The following is a 22570-nucleotide window of genomic DNA, read 5'->3' on the forward strand; positions in this document are numbered from 1 at the left end:
CTTCCTCGCCCTCCTTGGTGAGCAAACTATTGAGGCCTCCGGCTTTGGAGAGGGAAGCGTTCTCTATTGCCAAATGGTCAGTGCTTGGCAACTGCTGATGCCATTCCTGTCTTAAGAGAGAGAACGCGCAGACTGTAAGGCACGAAGCCCGCCCTCGGCCTGCCTCTGCTCTGCCAGGTGTCCCGGGGCCACCAGCAACCACCCCCCAGGGATTCACTGCCCAGTTCAGAGAGAAGGAAAGGAGGGGGCTGGAAGAGGCTCCGAGGTGAAGGACCGTGGGAAGGGAAGCGGAAGGGTGTCCCTCCTCCTGGGGGCTGGGAGGAGAAGGGACTGCACACCCTCGACTCAAGATGAGTGGAGGCCCATGTGATGGGAAAGCATCTTAAGAGTGAGAGGGGACAGGTGATGGGACAGCAGAGCTGTTCAGGTAACAAGGTAGCAGGTCTTTCCCAAATGCACTGTCAACGGGATTTCACAGGTGAGAAAACAAGTCTGCACCTCCCATGTGCCACTCAGTGAACAGTGACCGCGTGCGTGGACGTCTGACTGTCGGTCCCTGACATCCAGGGTGTGGAAGGGATGCATTTCTAATGCTCCTTGTCCTTCTGGTCACTCACGATGGTTAGAGACGCAACTCGAGTCAGACTCACTGGGTTCCACCCCTCTCTCCACTTTCCTGCCGTGTGACTGTGGGTAAGTTACTTGCCAGATCTGCACCTGTTTCTCCATGTATAAAAAATGGAACAAAACAGAACTGCTTGCTGTGAGGATAATACAGACCAAGTGCCTGGCACACACAAAGTGCTCACTAAATGTCACCTATTATTAGTATTGTTATTGTGATTTGAGCTCTGTGTAAAATGTCTCCACAAAATGAAAGCCCATCCTCTACTTCTGCGGGACCTGAAAACTGGAACAGCTCCCAGGCTTCAATCAGCAAAGTGCAGGCCCCAGCACCCTGCCATCACTAGGCCTGCCAGGAAAGTGAGCACGAGGCCTCAGAAAAGAAACACATGCCTTTGCTTCTGCTTGTTCCACATCTACCTGCAGGAAGGTGGAAGCACCTGAGAGCTCAGGTGAAGTATTAGCTTATATCTTTGGTTTTAGAGAAAAAATAAACAAGGGAATCACATCTTTATCAACCATGAACATAATACATGTGGACAGTTACATCATGTGCCTTTCAATCATCATAAAAAAAGCAAAGCAAAAGCAGATTTAAAACTTTTGAAAAGCTTTAGCCACAACCTAATACTGAAAAACGAAATTTTTATTTCATTAGTTTTCCACAAGAAAATGATTGTGCAGTATAAATTAAATTGCTTTTTCGCAAGGAAGCTGCATAGAAACTGCATGGAAGGGAACAAAAACACAAAAGCCATTCTCTCCATGAAAGAAAGAAGGAAAGTTTTATTCAGTAAGTATTCAAGGATGTCGTGTCCCAGTCTTCAACAGAGGGAGGAAAACAGCCTCATTTGGTTTGGAAATATCCTTAACAATAAATTATTTTCACCCAGAGCTCCAAAGACCAGGTGTCCATGCATAAGTAAAGCAGAAGTAATGGATTCCATGAAAATCTACGTGCTTTTTATCAGAGTACATGCTTGCTCTCAAAAACAGAGCCTCTCTGAGCTTGTGTGGTCTCCAGCATAAGCCAGGAGAGATGCTTAATTATATTTCTTCTGACCTCTCTTTTGTTAGGTGCAAAAAATTAGTAGGTCCTGGGCCAGACTTCTTTTAGGGTGCCTGACTTCCAGGTGTCTTTGGGGCGCAGTTTCGAGTGGCAGCAAAGTGTAGATGCTCCTTCACTAGCAATTTTTAACAAACAACTGTGAGAAAAGGGCCAAGGATTTCCCTCATTGAACAGTTCAAAAGCAATCAGGGAAACGATCAGGAATCAGACTAATTAAATGTTGTGGAAATGTGACCGCTGACGAGGCTGGTTCAAAACCCAGCTGGGGTGCTTTCTCGGCGTGAACCGTTGGGTAAGAGGCTCTACCGTGCTACACCTCCACGCTCACACCTGGAAAACGGGAGGGAAGAGCTCCCGCCTCGCAGGATTGCTACGCAGACAGCAGACACGGGGCGAGCGCCCAGCTGAGTGCTGGCACAGAGCGAAGCGCTCGATTTTAGTTTTTACTGCCATGTCAGTCACTTTGGACACAGGGGTGGATTTCCTCTAACAACTTGCTCTGCGCGTCTTCCCACAAATATTTATTGAGCGTATAGCAAGTGCATACACTGTTGGGTGTAATAAAGAGGTTTGGGACATCGATAGGTCTGAAAAAAAGCCAACAGTATACCTATGTCCACTCGTATAACCATGTTGCCAGCAGGAGCTAAAAACTGCAGACAATTCTAATGAGCAGAAGAATGGATAAATAGATCAGGGTTTATTCCTACAACGCAAGGCTACATGGCAATAAAAAAAACCCAACTGCCGCTACGTGCAAACAATATGGATGAATCTCACAGAAGTAATGCTAGCCTAAGAAGTTAGAACAAAACAATACATGTTGTAGGACTCCATTTATATGAACTTCTAGAACAGGCAAAATTCATCTAGGGTGATAATTCAGAACCATGCTTGCTTACCTCTGAGAGAGAGAAGTGTTCAGTGGGAGGGGACCGGAGGGAGCCTGCTGGAAAGCTCAATTGTTCTGTTGATCTGGGTAACGGCTACATGGATGGATGTGTGGGTGGGTGCACACACACGTGTGTATGTGTGTGTGTAAAAACACGTCAAGCTCTGCGCTTAAGATTTATAGTGCTTACTATATGTATTTAATGCCTCCAATAATAAATAACACTCTCTGTTAGCACCCAAATACCCCTTGCTCCAGGAACTGGCACAACCACCATGCTGTTCCACCCACGTCTGGAACAAGGGGAAGAAACAGACCACTTTGTGGTAGAAGAACAGGAAAAAAAGAGAGCAGGGGAGGAAGTGGGGGGTGGCAGAGGGAGGGCAGGCCAGGCCCCTGAAGCATGTAACACGAATTCAGAACAAAACTGCAAGTGCGAGGTCAAGAAGTTATCTTTTTCACCGCGCAGGTGTTCCTCAGAGAGACCATGTTTGTTTAGTTATATCTGACAGTGTTGCTCAATTTTCAAATGATGCACATCTACAGTGAACTGAGGAGATGAGAAACTCGTCCCCAGCGGCCCAGACTGCGGTGAAGTCACACGGTGTCTAATTCTAGCGAAATGAAGGAGCCTGAGTCCCCATCATTCAGCACGCGGCCTACGGAAGGATAGGTTCGGCAGCAAACAGAAAATTCAATCAAATCTGTATGAGCCACGAATTCCTATCCCCCGAGGAAAACACCAGAGACCTGGGTCAAAGCACTTGCTTGTAGATTCCCAACTTAGCAACCATCAAGCAGGCAACACTGTTGGAACCTAGGCCGAGTTCCAGCCCACCTGATGCTTTCATAGGATATCTCACTTTCAAGTCACATCACACACATGAAGAATATTTTATCTACAACTCAGGCAGCATTTTTTCAAAATTCCACTGAAATAGATGTGGTATTTTTTGCCAAAATCACTAATTAAGTGAAGTTGACACTGTGCAAAACCTTTTAGAGATGGAAAGAAGAAATGTGTATCCCTGAAATCAACTGATGACAAAAACAAAGACTGCAGATGCTCTGACTCCTAACAACCCAAACGGCCTGTTTGTAATGATGTCACCCGATGAGACGGGGAAGGGGAAAAACTGTCAAGCTCATTTACGTACAGCAGCTGCAATTAGGAAGCCAGAATAACAAAGCTTTACAGGGCAGCAGCTTGCTGAGCTTGAAGACTGCTTCATTTCTAGCGTAACCAAAGCAAAGCACTTCAGGCAATAGTGTGGCCCTACTTCTACCAGGCAGCTCATGCGAGTAGAGAAGCCTCAACGAGAAATGTGGCAACCTCAGAAGACGTGGCCCAGCAATAAAGCGCTTTCTTCTGCCGACAAGAGTGATGAGAAATTAATGAGGAGGCTGTGCCCTGGTAAAACTGGGGTTCTGTCAGCACCCATCTCGCTTGCTTAATCAGTTCTTTTTTTTAAATATATCTTTACTGATTTCAGAAAGAGGAAGGGAGAGAGAGAGAGAGAAACATCAATGATGAGAGTCACTGATCAGCTGCCTCCTGCACACCCCCAACTGGGGATCAAGCCCAAAACCCAAGCATGTGCCCATCAAACCACAATGTCCTGGATCCTAGGTCCACACTCAACCGCTGAGCCATGCCCGCCGGGCACTTACTCAGTTCTTGATAACTGTCACCCCCCTGCTTAGGCTTCTTCCAGTAACAAGCAGCTGAAGCTGGGTGTGAATAGCCAGCCTTGTTAGGAGGTGCCATCCCACCGCACCCCACACTTCTCCAGGTTGCCAGGCAAGGAAGGGAAGGGGGCAAAGAAGTCACTGAACCCAGGTCTCCCAGTCAAGATGTGCCTCAAATTTAGACTTTTGTTCTCTTCAAATAAAGTTATATCTACAGTTATAAAGCTACACTAAAAAGAATAAAAGATATTTAAACTTGCAGTCTATTATCAGACTATACTGACTTTTGCGCACCTTAATATTTTATACATTTTGAAATTAGTGAACAGCACAATTATACCACATTGTTATGTGTATATTAAAAACACTAATTAAATGCAAACGTTAAAACCGTGTCCTAACTTTTGCATTAGTCTCTGTTGTTGTGTTTTTAAATATTTCAGAAAACTCAAAAACATGTCATGTCTCAATCCTTAGGGGGTCTACAGGAGCAAGCACCGGCCAAAGGGCTTTATTATCTTGTGACTGGGCCTGGAGATTAGGATGCTTAATGTATCTACTGTACCCCACTAGCCAGATTCCTTTCACAGCCGAGTTAAGCCTAGAGGTGTTAAGTGGAGTCACTTGCCCACAGTCCCATGGGCAGATCTCTCCTGACTCTCCCTGGGAAGGAGGTTCCCCTGCCTTCATTCTGCCTCTCTGGTATTGACTTGACTTCCTGGTCACAATGATTCTCTGGTCTCAAGACTGAGGCCGGTGCCCATCCTCGTATGTCGTTCGGTCCGGGGTACCGTGGGATTTACCTTACTCTAGTATAGCCGCCTCTTGTTTGTTTTCCCCACTGCTATGTTACTTGATCATAGTAGAATCTACTACATGCTTGTTGAATGGACAGATAAGTGGAACAAATGGAGAAGGGCTGGAAAGTAGATGGAACAATTGCTTGATGGAAAGAAAAATGAAAGAAATAATAGTTACTGCTCGATAAGATCCAATTCTAATACTGTCTCCAGCCTTTAATGAACTGAACCAAGAATGGAGAGCCCTTGTGATTGGATTAGATTAGGCTTTGGTGTTTCAGCATCCAGGGGCTATCATTCTTCCTGGAGAAGGCGCCACATCCCACACCTGGAGAGCATGGTGGAGGCATGTACCTCCCGGATGAACGGAAAGTTGGTTCCAGCTCTCAGGCTTGGTCTAGCCGAGTATCTAGTCAAGAACTCAGCCACTGCGTAAACCCACGCAGCCAGGGTGCTGCCTACCAGGGGCACCGTTCATCTAGATTACAAACTAAAGAGTGCCCCCTGGAGTTGTATAATGTAGCGGTTTTGATGGGAAAGTAATTATCTAAGACTGGGAAGTAATTATCATAGAAAGATAACAAAAGACACCACCCCGAAGAAAAGAAATATATCTAGTTACTGATTGGTTTTCCTGTTTTTTTCCTTAAATCTTTTCCAGAGCTATAAAATAGGCAACATGAGGCACTGGTTAAGAGCAAGACTTCTAGAACAACACTCCACAGCTCCGCCACTGATTAGCTGTGACATCTTGAGCGAGTTATTTAACCTTTTGTTCCTCAGTTTCCTTGACTGTGGTGAGTAACAGCATCCACATTACAGGGCCACTGTGAGGGTTAAGTGAGTTATCATGCTAACACAGAATAAAAACTGGCACATGGCAAGTGCTCAATGTTAATAATAATTTTCACTATACTTTTACATTCGCCTAGAATCTCATTAGCAGATATTTCGGATCCATTTAAAATAATTTCCCTTACTTATTTTCTAAAAATCTTCAGTATGTGCATATGTATCTCCATATATGGATGTGCACATGCATAGTCTGAAGGAATAAAATGTGGTGGTTACCAGTGGGAGCTCTAGGATCTGTGCCGACTGCCTGTTCCAGTCCCATTCCACAACTGTGAGGACAGTCCCTTACCATTACTACGTCTCAGTTTCCCCACTGCGAATGAGAAACTGTAATTCAAATACTTGGCATTACTTGCTATTCCATAAGAGGTAGATTTTTGTTTTAATATATGTATAGTGTCTTTCAGGCTAGTCTCTCCATACTTTTAATAGCAAAATCTCAATTATAGGCCAAAAACACTGATAATTAATAATGGGGGGAAACATAACACTCATATAACATTCCCTTTTCCCAAATTATATTGATGTTTTTAACTTTTTTTGTATGGATTAATTCTTAAAATATTTTATTTAGAAATAATTTCAAATTTACAAAAAGTTTGCAACAGTAAGAACAGTACAAAGAACGCCGTGTACTCTTCACTCAGATTCATCTAACGCTAACATTTCAACCTACTGGCGTGTCATCTGTCCTCCTTCTTTCTCCCTACACATAATACATTTTTAACCATTTATAATGTTTTGTAGTCATTGGAGAGTAAGATGCATTTACCATGGCCCATTCCCCCTAAATACATAACAGAGTATTTCCTGAAATAGAGATAAGTAATTGGTTAATTTTAAACGCAATAGAAAAATGTTATCGAGTGACGTCTACTTGTTATGGCAGAAATAACACAAGTGACATTTTCTTCTTTAAATTTAAGATAATCATTTGGGGTAGCTCATTCAGTTGGGCTTGAGGTAAGCCCATCAGGGTATCTGAAGTGTCCTTATTTGGATCTTAGCATAAATGCACATAGTCCATTACAGAAGCTGGAAAATTATTTGTAATATTTTTATTGAACACATTTGATACAAGGAGATTTCTTTTCAAATATTTTGTGCTCTGGCCAGTGTGGCTCAGTTGGTTAAGCTCTGTCCTGTGCACCGGGAGGGCACAGGTTCAATTCCCAGTCAGTGCACATGGCAGGGTTGCGGATTTGGTCCCCGGTCAGGGTGCGTGCAAGGAGCAACCTATCGATGTTTCTCTCTCACATGGATGTTTCTCTCTCTCTTTCTCCCTCTCCCTTCCTCTTTCTCTAAAATCAGTAAAAATAAATAAAAAAAATAAGATACATTGTTCTTTAAATAATGGATGGTAAGGATACTGTGAAAACTCCATGTCCCCACATAAATTGCTGTGGAAACTGCTTTATAATTGCAACAAATCTTGATGAGAAATGTAAGCGAAAATGAAAAAGCAATTAAGTAAATTAACATGACTTTGAAATAGATATTTTAGTATCCTACACCCAGCCAAGGACTAATCCATATGTTATTAAGAAAATATTCTTTTTAAATTCAATACGTTAATTTTAAAAATGTTCTCTACGGCGACTGCGCCCAGAGAAGTATGCCAGGAGCCTGGGCTCTTGGAGGCAGTTAGAGCTGGATATGCGCCTGGGCTCCATCATCGTTGAACTGCATCCCTGAATGAGCCGCTTCTCTAAGTGCCCCCACCTCAGCTAGCCACACTCATAACGCGGGCATGATCATGCTGTGCCTCGCAGGGTTCGGAGGGGGTTAAAAAGACGCGAAACTTGTAAATCACTTAGCATAGTGCCTAGTACATACAGTAACCACTCAATCACGGACAGATATTATTATTAAGCAGTGAGGCTGGTCTAATATGTTTTTATTATAAGATTATAAATTACATCAATCTAATTAAACCTAAATCTAAACTCCTATGGCTTTCCCTTTTCCTAGACTCCCGAGAACCTTGGCGTAAGGAACACCAGCCAAACCATGTTTATATGGGTCTATTAAAGGGCACATATAAATCCAGTCCAGTGGTCTGAGCTCTTAAGTTGTAGCGTTTCTTTTATTTTTTTTTCCAGTGACTCCATCTACTCAGCAAATGTACAATGGCAATTAGGGTAACAACGTATAATAAGAAACACAAAGAAAAAGAACACTGGGGAATTAGCTGATGCTGGGAATACGCAGAGAAAGCGCTGTTCCAAGCAGGCCTATTATTGGCTAAATCGTCCAATTATTAATCTTCACTGTGTTCTCGCCGAGCTGCTGCTGGTGTTAGGCTGTTACTCAACAAATGTCGGAAAACCATTTTAACTTAGTGTGCACCCCCCAAAAAGAATCATATAAATCATACAAATCATTAAAAAAAGAGAGTCATATGAATAAGGCCCAGAGCCTAAGGAGAACTTGGAAAGAGAAAGGAAGAGCGTGGGAATGAGGAGTGGTGCTGGGGGGGGAGGTGAGGGGGGGGCGAGGGGGCCAGGAGAGAGGGGCCCTGCTCGCCGCTGGGCTCTGGACTCCTCAGAAACATCGCTGGTAATGAGAATGGACCCAGAAAGCCAGTCACCCGCTCAAGTCAACAAAATTGGTGAGTGGCGGAGCCTGCCAGCCGCTCCAGCCCAGCGCACCTGAAAGCTGTCACACCTGAGGCTCCAGCCGCAAGGACAAGAGGGAATGCCAAGGCCTCAGGAACTCACTGAGGGGATAACTCAGTACAGCTGCCACTCTGCAGCTGCAGTGCCCCCGAGGGACCCTGGAGGAGTGAGACGTGGCTATTTTGTTTTGGGTTGTCACAAACACACGGTGTGCTCCTGGCATTTATGGGTGGGTGTTATCAGAATGAGAGAACATTCTCACTTCCCTCACAATCTTCAGTGCTCCTCCACGCATTCATGTGGATAAAAATGTGTTAATAGTCACCTGAGCCCAGGCCCTAATCTCACATTATATCTAAATAAAAAGTATTTTTTTCAAACCCCATGGTTTTTTAATTGGGCACAAAACTCCTTACCTCAACTATTATGTTACTTCATGGGACACAGGTCACCTCAGCTTATACCTGGTGGGACAGGAACTGTGTGAGAAGTGGCCCAGCAAGCAGAGGGGGAAATCCGCTTGACACAGGCGGTCCTGTGTTTAAAGTGTTTTCTCTATGTGTCATGCTAGGCTGAGCACTATAAAAGGTACAATAGCAAATCAGAAGCATAAGAATTCATCCCTACCTATGAGTCTGCTTTGTTGGCAAAACATCCTAGTAGATAGTTATATAGGGTGTTTTTAGCAACACATTTGAAGTCATCTGTTAAAACAGACCTATTTTGTAGGAGAGCCCTATACCACAGTAGGAACCATTCACCGCTTTGTTCTAACTCTCGCCTCCTTGGAGGACAGCCTGACAGGAAACCAATGCAGAAGAAACGCGTCTTGATGGAGAAGGAAGGAAAGGTTAGTGGAGGTACTGAGGGGGTGAGTCAGTGGTTAGGAGGAGCCTCCAGACCAAGACCAGCCAGGGGCACATGAGAAAATCTAGTACTGATGGGCAAAGGGAAGGGGGAGAAGAGCTGAGAACTGGCGGAGAATTAAGGAAGACAAATACTGACTGTGCTGTAGGCAACAAACGTAGCACTGAGTAGAAAAGAGGCAGGACTTAAGAGTCCAACGGGCTTGAGTTCAGACCTTGACTAGCCCGTGCGTCCTCAATGAGGCCCGAGTTAGAGATGACAGAAGGATCACGGCCGGGCACCCAGTACACAGCAGGAGAGGCCAAGGCTGAGTTTGTAAACTCCTTCAGTTAATGATCAGTGCCTCTTACACAGGTTACAATGGTCTCAGTATCAGGCAGAGCCTTGATCAGTGAAGTGTCAGCTACAGAACAAAAGCGACCTGTCCCTTCCTCTTCTAGGTCCTTCGAGTGGAGCCCGAGGAGAAGGGCGGGGTGGGTGTGGTCCAGCATTCTAGAGAACCGGTACCCCGGGATGAGCTGTACCTCATCTCGACAGCAGCAGTGGAGTAAGTGACAAGCCCTGTCAGGTAAGGGCATTTATCTTCACAGGGAAAGCGGCTGTTCCGAAGCAAGCATCTCAGATGTCACATCAGCTGGACACAAGGCCACAAAGCAGGAAGGCTGTCGCTGCAGCAGGTCCAGGAGGTCCAGGTTGCAGTCAGGAGTGGGAATGGGCACTCCAGCTCCACCTCCCCGGAGCCTTGACCTTACCTCTGGGCCTGGCTGACCAGCCAAGTAACCAGGAGCCCGTATCAGCCGGCTAGGAGCTCACACCTCTGAGCTGCCTTTTATTCTAAAACCTTTACGGCAAAAGCAGCTCTGCTGTTTCTCACTAATGTGAAGTAAACAAGGAAAAAATGAAATAAAAACAAAGAGCATCTTATCCATTTCTTCATTTTGTTCATTCATTCAACAAGTATTTATCCTACGGTCCAGGCACTAATCTGGGTTTGGGCTGGTCACTGAGGTTGCTACAGTCCCCAACCTCAGAAGAGTCAGATTCTAAAAGGACAGACAGGCATGATGTGGGCACAATATGTGCTTGAGGAGAGTCACAGAAGGTGGCTCTGGGAGCAGTGAGGAGGGCGGTAGGCAGAATCCAAGGAGGCCTTCATGGTGGAAGTGGCATGTAGGTTAAAGCTTGAAAGAAGGCTGTGGTCACATGGAAAGGAAGGGAAACAGTACCTACCCCGTTACAAAAAGAACAGCAGGTGTGTTTGGGGCATGGATGAAACTGGAATGACTGAAGCACTGATGGGAAGGAGGTTGGGGCACGAGACAGGAGTATTATGCAGATGGTTCTGAGGAATGAGAGAACAGAGCAGCATGGATGGTGCTTACATGCATTTCAAATCCATCTATTTAAAGGTGATTATCCATAGGTTTACTAACAAGATACTAATGAAAAAAAAAGATAAACCTAGATATCCCATGAGAATCCTGTAATGATTTTTAAAAGCTGAGTAATCATTAAACAATTATTAAAATTCTATTGTATATACTGGTGAGTTACTTAAAATTTATAGAGAAGGTACTTTTTAAAATATCTTCGTTTTTAAATTGATTTTAGAGAGAGGAAGGGAGAGGGAGAGAGAGATAGAAACAATATTGATGAGAGTCATTGATCGGCTGCCTCCTGCATGCCCCCGACTGGGGATCAGGCCTGCAACCCAGGCATGTGCCCTGACTGGGAATTGAACCATGACCTCCTAGTTCATATGTCGACACTCAACCACTGAGCCATGCTGGCTGGGCAAAAAAATACTTATTTTTAAGGTATAGTGCCTTTCATAGTCCCCACCCCCAAAACATAAAACCCCATGATTTTAAACAGCTAAAACTATACAATTCAGAAGTGAGAAGCTTCTTTCCTTCTGTCTTCCATTCTCAATGGTCCATGTTATACTCCTCTCATCACAGTGTTATTAATTACACCCACACGGGAGTTAGAATAGGTTTAACCCTCACCATGCCACTTGCTAACTGTGTGACACCAGGCAAGCTATTCACCTCTCTGAGCCTGTTTCCTGGGATGGACCATCTCCCAAGGTTGCCACAGTGTCTGGGGAGACAGTGATTAGGGTGGGTATTCCTATTCCCATTTTACTGAAGTGTAAACGAGATCAGGGAGGTCGCAAGACTTGCACAAGGACACAGCTCCCCTCGGCCCTCGGGCTTCACACCAGGGCTTCTGACTCACTTCCACGTAGTTCCCTTCACTGTCATAATTTGTTTGAGGGTGGGGGAGGGGCGTAGTGATTTTCAATGGTAAATATAATAAATTTCAACTATGGTGACCTTTTCATACTGTGGAAATAAAAGTTTTTTAATAAAGCGGGAATGGAGAAATAATGAACAAAAATAGCAGTGGATGGACACTTTAAATGGGTGAACTGTATGGTATGTGAATTATATTTTAATAAAGCTTCTAAAAACTGAAACTGCGCTAGCTGAGAGGTGCGCAAGGAGGCATTTAGAAGGGGCTCAATTCTGGGGGGGTCCCACTTGTTGCTTCATCTCTCAGCTGTGCAATAGGGAGGGCTGAGACCGCCTGCACTGCCTCCGCCTGGGGTTTGGATAAAAGGACCCTCAGTGGTAAAACCCATCACGGTGCACGTGGGCTCGACTGCAGCAGGAGGGCACTGCAGAGAGCTCGAGAATAAGGGGCCTTTACTTATTAATTTCTAATGACACACGGGCCTCCTAAATTGCACAGGAAGAGAGGCAGCCCGACTCGCGAGCACCTGCTCATGAGGTCACCCCCTCAAAACACTGAAGTCACTGCAGTAGCAGCAGCAGCAAGTGCTGGGAAGTGCAGATTACACGAGCTGTCCCAGCAACGGTCACCACAGAGCCAGGAGGGCCCGTCCTCCAGCTTGAGGGCTTCCTGACCGGCTGGCAGGACAGGCTGGTAGAGAGGTTCCGCTCTACCTGTCCCATGGGTCGAAGAATGAACATAAACACGAACACGGTGGAGACCTGCGGGCCTGCAACAGTCCCCAGCCCCGCCTGGGCTGCTGCTCAGGGCGCACACCCGCCAGGCTCGGAAACAGCCCTCTTCCGAGCTTCCTTCCCACTCTAGGAAGGAAATGAAAATGAAGCGTTCCTTGTTTTCTTTTCCAGGACGAAGACCACCTCACTGTGCCAAATTCCTAATTTACTGCTTTCGCGGGAGTGCAACATCAACACCAGCCTTACACAGCCAAGATACAGCGTGATTCTCTGCTGCTTGGAAAGGGCTGAGGTCATTTTTGCCCCAGGTCCCGCAAAGTGGTGAGCTTAAGCTCAGGCCATTTAGCTCACAGTCAGGTGCAATAAAATCAGCAGAAAACATAAATGGGAAAGCACACCAAAAACGTAACCATAGTAACACCACAGATGCGTCAAGAAATGGTGTGCCCATGTGCTTCATTCCCCATTTCTTAAATTGGAATCTAAGCAGGGGAAAGAGTACATGGAGAGCCACCATGATTCTGCTATCACTAAATTCTGCGAAACTGCATTCAACCCGCTGTTCTAGAACTCTGGCGGCGGCGGAAGACCTACAGAAACAGCCCTGATGGTTTGAGAGATGCCACTTAGCACTAACTTCATCTCCCCAACTGTTTCCTCATCTGTAAGTGGGTATTAAAAATCCCAACCTCAAAAGGTTTCTCTAAGAGTAAGGCTGCACAGTTTATCAGAAGCAGGGCCATGGGGGACTCAGAAGACCCAAGGCCCTGGTCACCTTTAAGCCTGTTTTTATTGGCTTACTTAGTGCCTTGGTTTCTTGACCTATAAAAATAGAATGACAATCCCTGCTTTACCCGTGTAATTAACATTAGAAATTATTACTAATAAAAGCATAAGGAATTATTATTAGGATTATAGTTTTCAATTCCAGTGCTGAAAGCCCAAGAGAACTGAGGGCCAGAAATTCCCATTAATACATTATGACAACATTCTCTCCGTCCAATGCTCTGCCACGCAGCAGAAAGAGGCCACTCTGGGGCACTGACTCAAGTTACGTGAAGTCAAGCTCTTTCCTCTTGGGACCTTGATTTTATTCATAAGTAAAACAGAGGGCGGGGGGTGTTGTAGAATCTGCTCTCTAAGGGTCCCAGTCCAGGTTCTTGGCCTCTGTCCTTGCAGAGCCTACGATGAGATTATGTTTAATATTTCGCAGTAGTATCAGGAAACACGTGCACTCTCACGCATGACTTGTGAAATATTATTTTTTAAAGAAAAACGTTTATAGCCAATAAATCACAGCAATAAGCAGGGTACCCTGAACTCCAATTTATTTTTCCTTCTTTTGCCTGGTTAAAATATGGTATTTCTAAAAAGATATTTCAAACTTTGAAGTATGGCGTAATAGAGAGGAGCCAAGAAAACTTCTAAGTAATAAAACCAGAATCACTCTTTCTTCTTATTTTGAATGAAATCAGATAATTGTATGTCTTCCCAGGATTTCTACCTCAAGTTTAGCTGTATGGGGACGAAGTTTGGTAGCCTGGGGACACTGCACTACGACTGAGCACCAGTCTCCTACCTCCCAGGCTTCCCTGCTTCCGAGGTGAGTCTGAAGGCCTCTGGCCTGGTCCACACCCGCAATAACCATGGTTAACATTCGTGGAGGCGGACGGCCTGCATTCCACACGAGATCGGGGCGCCTCATCCCACTCACTCCTCAGGACAGTTCTACGGAGTTAGTGAGACTGAAATGTCCTTTTCACTGATGTGAAAACCGAGCCTGACAGGGATAAATAGTCTGCCGCATTATAGGCTGGTAAGTGGCAGAGCCAGCACTGGGAAGCCGAGTAACCCGCCCCGTGCTGTGCTGTGCTGACGGCGGCCCCGGCCCCGGCCCCGGCCGCTCTCCCGCGCCCGCCGCTCCCCCAGCCGCCCGGCCGAGACGCCCCCGCGGCTACTCACAAGGCACAGCATGGCGGTAAAGGTTGTCCCTGATGGTCTGCTGCAGCTCGTGGTCAGGGGAGCCCTTCTGGAACCGCTGGCTGAGAAAGTGTCGCAGGTCCTTGTTCAGCTTTCCTCCTGCAGGAAATGAGTAAAACAGACACACACATCACCCACGGGCCCCAGAGGCCGAGCAGGAGGCTGTGCGGGAAGCCACAGGAGCCCTCCCAGACAGCCCCCGAGTCATTAGCAGGACTGACTTTAGGTTTGTCTCTGCGGGGGAGAAAGCAAGCAAGGGTGTAACAATGCTAAAACAGCATTCAAACAGCATTAATTTGGGGGGCCCATTTCACATCATACTAGAAGGTTGAAATAACAAAGAACTTCAACTGGGCTATTACAGTAAAAATACGTGCCATAGACATTTGCAGACAGGATTAGAGAGAGCAAACGGCTGAGGCCCCAAAGCTGACAATTACAAAATGTTCTTGGACCAGGGATCCAATTGGTGGGGCTTTGCCCTACGGATATACCTAGAAAAGTCTGCCAGGATCTCCAGTGGTATTTATTGCACCGATTTTATAACAGCAAATAAATAAAAATAAAACAAAAACCTGGAAACCACCACCAGGGATCAGCTAATTTAAGTATAGTTCATCCAAATGGTAATTACTGGGCAAACGCTAGATCTTCATGTGCAGATATTGTGGGAAAATATGTGGAACAGTGCGTGCTGCCAGATCCTCTTTGTGTAAAAAGAAAATGAAGAAAAGGAGAGACCAGGTATTAACGGAAGGAATCATCAGAGCTGTTGTTTTTTGAATATGTTTTTATTGATTTCAGAGAGAGGAAGGGAGAGGGAAAGAGAGACAGAGAGAGACATCAACCAACGATGAGAGAGAATCACTGATCCGCTGCCTCCTGCACGCCCCCTTCTAGGGATCGAGCCCACAACCCGGGCATGTGCCCTGACTGGGAATCGAACCCTGACCTCCTGGTTCATAGGTCAGCGCTCAACCACTGAGCCATGCTGGCTGAGCCAGAGAGGCTTTTTTAAATGTTTCCTTTAGGAAGAAGGTCTTGAACATGGGAAATGAAGGAGATATCACTCTTTTGTATATAGACAGATAGAAATACAGAGGTCTCACCATCCTGTGTTGATTTACAAACACTAAATACATATTTCTTTTTTATTATTGTTGTTTAAGCAGTAGTTAATTGGGTGGAGCTATGTGTTTATTTCTTTGTAATTCTCTATGGGTAACAGAACAGAAATAAAGCTAAAAAATGTATTTTCTTACAAATATGTGCCATAAAATAAGGCAACTAATTTTTTTAATGATAAACACAAATTATAGTCCGCAGCACCTACAGAAGGCCTGTATATCAACCTATGGAACATTCATTCTTAAAGGTGAAAGACGCTTTAGTGACAGAGGAAAATAACAAGGCTCAGACTGTCCTTCCATTTTTAGACAAGATAAAAATTAGGTAAGAGCATTTCTAGCCTTAGAGAAACAATTCAGCAATTCAGAGTCCATGTGAGCCACAATATTCATGTCTTCAGATGATAGTTTCCATGGTCAAAAAGAGTAAATCATGCCTGGTCAGCATGGCTCAGTGGCTGAGATCAACCTAGGATCCAGGAGGTCACTGGTCAAGGCACATCCTGGGTTGTGGGCTCGACCCCCAGTAGGGGGCGTGCAGGAGGCAGCCGATCAATGACAACTCTCTCATCATTGACGTTTCAACTCTCTCTCCCTCTCCCTTCCTCTCTCTGAAATCAATAAAGATATATTTAAAAAAAAAAAAAGAGTAAGTCATGAGGATGACAGGAATAGTCAGGGTAATGATATGTCCTACCCAGGGCAAGAAACTACTGGTCTATATCCTAATGTCATTTTCAAAACAAGGTTCCCTGCTAAGGTTGATTATTACAGAATATACTGACAAAAACCAATCTGAACTATTTTACTTGAGTTATATTATACCTACAATTTCAAGTGGCCAAAAAGAAAATACACATATTCAAGCCAATCTTAGGTCATTCAATAAATATTCAATTGCTCATCAAATATTTATTGAATGAAGAAGACAAACACCCTACTCACTGCCCCCTAAAATGGTTCCAAGGTTTGATCACACGAAAGAATATATATGACTGGCCATTAAGTACATGAAAAGATATTCAATATCATTAATTATCAGAGAAAGGCAAATTAAAACCACAGTAAGATTCCACTACAATGGCAAAAATTAAAGACTGACCATCTCAAGTGTTAGCAAGGTTGTGTATAAAATGGTTCCTTCTCTTGGGAAAACAATTTAGCAGCATCTTATAAAGTTAAGCCTTCACTAATCAAATAACCCAACAATTCTGCTCTTATTTATGCAAGCAAAGCGAAAACAAGTCCCCGCCCCCATACACACGCACGCACTCGTAACCTGTAGATAAGTCTTCATAGCAACTTTATTCATTATATAATAGGCCCAAATTAGAAACAACCCAAAAGTCCATCAATAAGAGAATGGATATGCAAACTGCATTATATTCAAATAACATCTCCTTATCCCATGTAGACTGTAGTTCATATATGCAATACCTATCGAGATAAGCCAGGGACTTACACGGGGAGGTATTAAGACATAGACACTTGAGCTTTGCACGAAAACTAGCCCAAGGCAGCTATAGTTTATGGCCATCCAACTGAAATGCCTCTCTCCTGCAGAACGGCAGGGTTAACTGTGCTGCCCGTTACCATTCACTGTGTTCCGTGACATTTTAAGCGAAAAGCCTCAACCTTTGTATTACATTAAGAATACTGTGCTTTTGGGGATCTAATCTTAAATTAATTGCCAATTATTTAGGGGACATGTCTATAAACCTTCTCCTAATTGCCAAGGGCAGTGAGCCAATGAAATAATAAATTGAAAGACAGTTTGTTATAGCATCTGCACTTTCTTGGAAATTAGGGATTTGTTTTGCAAAAGAAAAAGAAAACACAGGTGTGGAACTTCCTCCAGGAAGAGGAGGATTTGGAGCTTAATTTAAGAGGGTTTTATAATACAAATGGAAAAAATGGGGCTTAGACTGCCCTAAATTTGCCATTACTTTATATTTTCATATTTTATCTACATATCTAGAATTCTGTCTTTTACATTTAAAACAATATATTGCTGCTTTGAAAATTCACATTAGTTTACAGAAATTTAACCGTATCAATTGATGCCATTTGTTATTTTTGAATGTTGTGTACTATTTTAAAAATATATCAAGCCCTAGCCAGTTTGGCTCAGTGGTTAAGAGTGTTGGCCTGTGGACTGAAGGGTCCCGGGTTCGATTCCAGCCAAGGGGCACATACCTCAGTTACAGGCTCTATCCCCAGCCCCGGTCGGTCATGTAAAGGAGGCAGCCAATCAATGTGTCTCTCTCACATCGGCGTGTCTCTCTCTCTCCCGCCCTTTCACTCTCTGAAAAGCAATGGAAAAAATATCCTCTGGGGAGGATTGAAAAAAATCAAAATATATTTCTCCTATAAAGAATGTGAGACTATCTCCTTCGTGACAATACAACCATGCTACAATGCCGCGGTAATGCCTTTTTTAAAACGAATCTGTTAATTTTTTTCTCTAGACTATCTAAATCTGGAAATGAGCACAAACAACTTCAACTTTCCTAGATACTGGTAAATTCTTCTCCCAAACGGTGGTGCCAATTTACCTGCCGCCAACAATTTTTAGAGGTCCTGTTTCCCCACACTCAGGGCAACACGTGCTATTATTAACGCATCAGGGGCCCTGATACCACCCCCAGATCTGATGATTCACTCTCAAGATTCACAGGACTCAGTATATAGCTGAACTCATAGCTATTATGTATTATAGCAGAAAGGTGCCGAGCAATGCCAGTAAAAGGAAAGGCTCGCGGGGCAATGAAGTCCGAAGGCCATCAGGTGCCAGCTTCCCAGAGTCCTCCCCAGTGCAGCCGCCCACTTACTTCCCAGGACGAGTTATAACAACACTGCAATGCTGCCCATTAGCCTCTCCGGGCAGCTCATTAGGCGCCCAGGGCCCAGAGTTTCCACCAGGAACCGGTCACGCAGGCAGCCTCTGCCTGGCAAGAAAAACCCCTCTAGACCCTCGGAAGGGAAGCACAGACATACAGTATCTCTGCACAAACAGCTCAAGCACAGCGAGCCACTCTGGCCAGGGAGTTTCAGGAGAACCCTCCAGAAACCCAAGCGCCCAGGCTCCAGGCAGAAGCCGACGTGGTCGAGAGGCCTCCACATGAACAGTCATAACTCCTTCCCGCATGGCAAGTCTTTTAAAAACCTTCCTAACCTCATGGGGATAAAATGACATCTTGGTGTTATGCTAATTTACAATTATTGATTGCTGGTGAGATTGACTGTTCTTTTCCTCATTTACGTCTCCTCTCCCGTAACCTCCTGTTCCTATTTTGTGCATTTTCCTCATGGGTTGTTTTGGTACTCTTGGTAAGACATTTTTTATATATTCTGGATATGACTCCTTTATCAATTATTTATGCTGCAAATTTTGCTTGTCGCTATTCAAATATGAAATGATCCCCTAAAGTAATTGAGGGGTGCCGTTTCTCCAACTTTCCTCTCCTCTGCTAGACAGTTTTCTGCCAATTCAACCAGAAGCATCATTTTCAAGGTGATGGATTTTGAGGGGCCTCTGCTTAATCTGATCTGTCTCCTGGGCTACAGATCCTGAGGGCGAAGGCTAGTCAGTAGAAATAATCTTCATGCCCAAGAAACTAGGTTTCCAGTGAGAGCCCTCTTAAGTCATCTATTTCTGACCAAAAAGGTAAAACACAATCCCCCTGTGTCATACGAGCTCCAGAATATCCACCATTATCTAACAGGTCAAAGAATAGTGTTTCATTACAATTAGAATTTACACTTTAATACATTTCAAATTTTCAATGTTGAGAAAAACCTGTATATGAACACCAAACTAATCACACTTCCAGGGGCTTCTGTTTTGACACACAATTTCTTCAAGAAATGATTCCAGTTGTAGGAAGGACATATTTATCAAGGCAGCATAAATGCTGTGCACTGTGGTGAAGCTACTGCAGCAATCTGTAAGCTCAGCAGTTTCGGTTTAGAAAGAATAATTTTTTAAAACCAAAATTAGAAATTGAAATACAAATTAACTAGTTTTATAGTCACTCAAACTCACACCCCAAAATACGATGAAATGAGCTTTGCTTGAAAAATATGTCTGTTATTTGTTTCCGTCTAACACAGTTTTCTAACTGTAAAAATAAATGACTGATGAGTTAGTGTTTAATGGGCAGAGTTTCCACAGGGAAAAATGAGAACGGTCTGCGGACAGGTGGCGGTAATGGCCACACAACAATGTACTTACTGCCACAGAACCCAGAACTTACACATGGTTAAAATGATCGATTTATTGTTATATGTGTTTTATCATAATAAAAAAGTAATACAGGTTAATTACAATATTTGAAAAGTATACAAAAGTGCAACAAAGAAACCTGATTTGCATCACCACTGACATTCTGATTGTGTATATACACACACACACACTACACACAACACACTTAGACGTTTGAGGAGATCCGTTCACACATTCAACAAATATTTATTAAGTGCCTACAGCCACATACTCCATGGGCCCTTAGGATCCAGCAGGACGACACAGAATTCCTGAGCAGGGACTCACATGCATGCTTTAGGAAGGGGAGACAGAGCTGGCCTCAAACAGAGACAACTGTTAACATGGGACCTGAAGGAAGATGAGAGGCTGGTTGGCTCTGCAAAGCGTGGGGGGGGGAGAGCATTTTAGGCAGAGGGAACAGCATGTGCAAATGGATCGGAAGCAGAAACGAGGTCAGTGTGTTAAAGAATGGCACAAAGCTCAGGCGAGGGGTGGCACAGAATGAGGCTAAAAACAGGCGTGGAAGCCAGAGGATTCTGTGCGTCACAGGCCATTGTAAAGAGTTTGCATTTTAGTCTAGTCTCAGCAGGAATCCACTGAAAGGATTTTAGTCAGGGAGGTGGGAAGGTTTGGTCTAAATTCTGAGATGGCTTCTGCAGCTGTGCAGTGCAGGCGTAGAGGCAGGCGACGGGATGGAGACAGTTCAGCTGATCACAGGAGACCTGAAGGGGCTTGAACAAGGAAATGTCCCTGCCAGGAAGAGGGGTAGGAGGGGACACAGTGGACATGTCATTTAAAGCTGGAACTGACCTGGTTTGCTGATGTCCAGGAGGAAGAGAGCAAAGGCAAGGGAGGGGTGCAGATGCACCCAACGCCTGGGCTCACCTTGTGAACAGGTTTCAGTGGAACACGGAGTTCCTGTTACATGCGAGTGGTGCAGGCCTACGTCATGTATGTGCATTTGTATCCAAATCTGACACATAATCCATAACATTTCCAATATACTACTAGTGCTCAAAACTATAGTTTATTAGCTATATATATTTTATCTTCTCATTCCATCACAACCTATTTAATGATTACCAATCACTAAGCATATCCAATGCATTCACTGCGATTACTCTCCTTGTATAAAAGCTAGCTGTATTTTCTGATTATTTTCTAGTGATTCCTGAAACTATTGAAACCAAAAGCATGTAATGTTTAAGGCTTTGGATACAAATTCCCTCCAAAAAGATTTTATCAGCTTTTCTTCATCCAGCTAGATTCTAAATGGCTCCAAAGTAGCAGTGTGGATTCATCATAATAATATGTTTAATGTTAGCAGATATTTAGATCTCTTTCCTTTAAAGAAGATACTATAAACAATGCCGTAATGAAAAATCTTGAGTATGAGTTTCTGCTAAAATTTCCTAAAAGAGGAATTACTAGAATAGTATGAACATTATTTTAAAGATCCTTGCGACATAGTGACACACTGTTGCCAGAAAGGTTGTGCCAGTTTCCACTGAAGTCTAAAAGAAGTACAATATCACCAATCTGACAATTACAGTGTCAAAATAAGAATGATTTCCTCCTTTTAATTATGTGATTTTTAAAATTTTCCACCCATACTTCAAATAGATGCCAACACTGTATTAGTAAGGCATGTGGATGGTAAAATTGTGTTTCTTTTCATTTTGAGAAACTGCTGTTTCCAATAAGAAAATTAATTTGGAGAATGGTCTGTTGAGAAGTAATGAACGAAATTCCATGATCATAAATATTTAAGTAAAAAATTAAAGACAAACAAACAAAAAAAGCCCTTGCTTCTAAAAACTACACAAATTGCGAACACTCAGTGTGCCAGGTTCCTTGCAGAATTTCTTCCAAGCCCCCTTCTCCCAAATGACATGAAAGCACTGGTCTAGATCAGTGGTCAGCAAAATTTTCCTATAAAGGGCCAAGGGCCAGATACATAGTTTCCAGCTTTGGGAGCACATCTGGACATTGTCAACTACTAAACTCTGCCTTTGTAGTATGAAAGCAGCCACAGACTATATAAAAAACAAGGCTGATTTCCAATAAAACTTTATTTACAAAAACATGCAGCATATTTGGCCCACAGACCAGAGTTTACTAATTCCTGGCCTAGATGTTGGCCCTGCATCTCCAGGTGAGCAATGCTCCTTAAGTAATTCTTAGGGTGGAGGTGGAGGGTATTCATTGTTTGCAAGGTTAGCCTAAGCAGCATTACCCAGAAACTTGTTAAATGCAAATTTGGGGGCTCCATCCCAGACTTACTGAATCTGAATCTATTGAGGGTTGGGTTCAGAAACCTATGGGTTTTGCTGTTGTTGTTTTTGTTCGTTCGTTAAATATATCTTTATTGATTTCAGAGAGAGGAAGGGAAAGGGAGAGATAGAAACATCAATGATGAGAGAGTCATTGATGGGCTGCCTCTTGCACGCTCCCTGCTGGGCATCGAGCCCACAACCCGGGCCTGTGCCCTGACTGGGAATCGAACCTCGATCTCCTGGATCCTAGGTCAGTCCTCAACCGCTGAGCCACGCCGGCCGGGCATCGGCAGTCTATGTTTTAACAAGCCTTCCAGGTGATTCTAACAGATGCTGAGGTGCAGGAACCGACGGTCTAAGGCACAGTGAAGCCCCTAACAAAATGTAGGCAGCTAGGCTCTGAGAATGAGCCTCTTTCCCAACTTCCCACAAATGTTCTCCATCTCTGGTAAACCTCGATGCTGCCGCTCCACTGCCGGGCTAATAATACCACCTTAGAATAACAGGCACAAC

At 44.1% G+C, this 22570-nt stretch overlaps 1 protein-coding gene across 5 annotated transcripts in view; it reads right to left on the reverse strand.

Annotated features, from left to right (window-relative positions):
• MAGI1 (membrane associated guanylate kinase, WW and PDZ domain containing 1) overlaps nucleotides 1-22570 on the reverse strand; it is a 512183-nt gene that overhangs the window by 193602 nt on the left and 296011 nt on the right. For all 5 annotated transcript variants that reach the window (XM_087825096.1, XM_087825095.1, XM_087825094.1 and 2 more), the window contains exon 2: nucleotides 14370-14486. In XM_087825096.1, the coding sequence (XP_087681222.1) occupies nucleotides 14370-14486 (117 nt within the window). The remainder of the gene's footprint in view (nucleotides 1-14369; nucleotides 14487-22570) is intronic.

This window comes from Miniopterus natalensis, chromosome 15 (genome assembly GCF_054644295.1).
Source record: "Miniopterus natalensis isolate mMinNat1 chromosome 15, mMinNat1.hap1, whole genome shotgun sequence".
NCBI lineage: Eukaryota > Metazoa > Chordata > Mammalia > Chiroptera > Miniopteridae > Miniopterus > Miniopterus natalensis.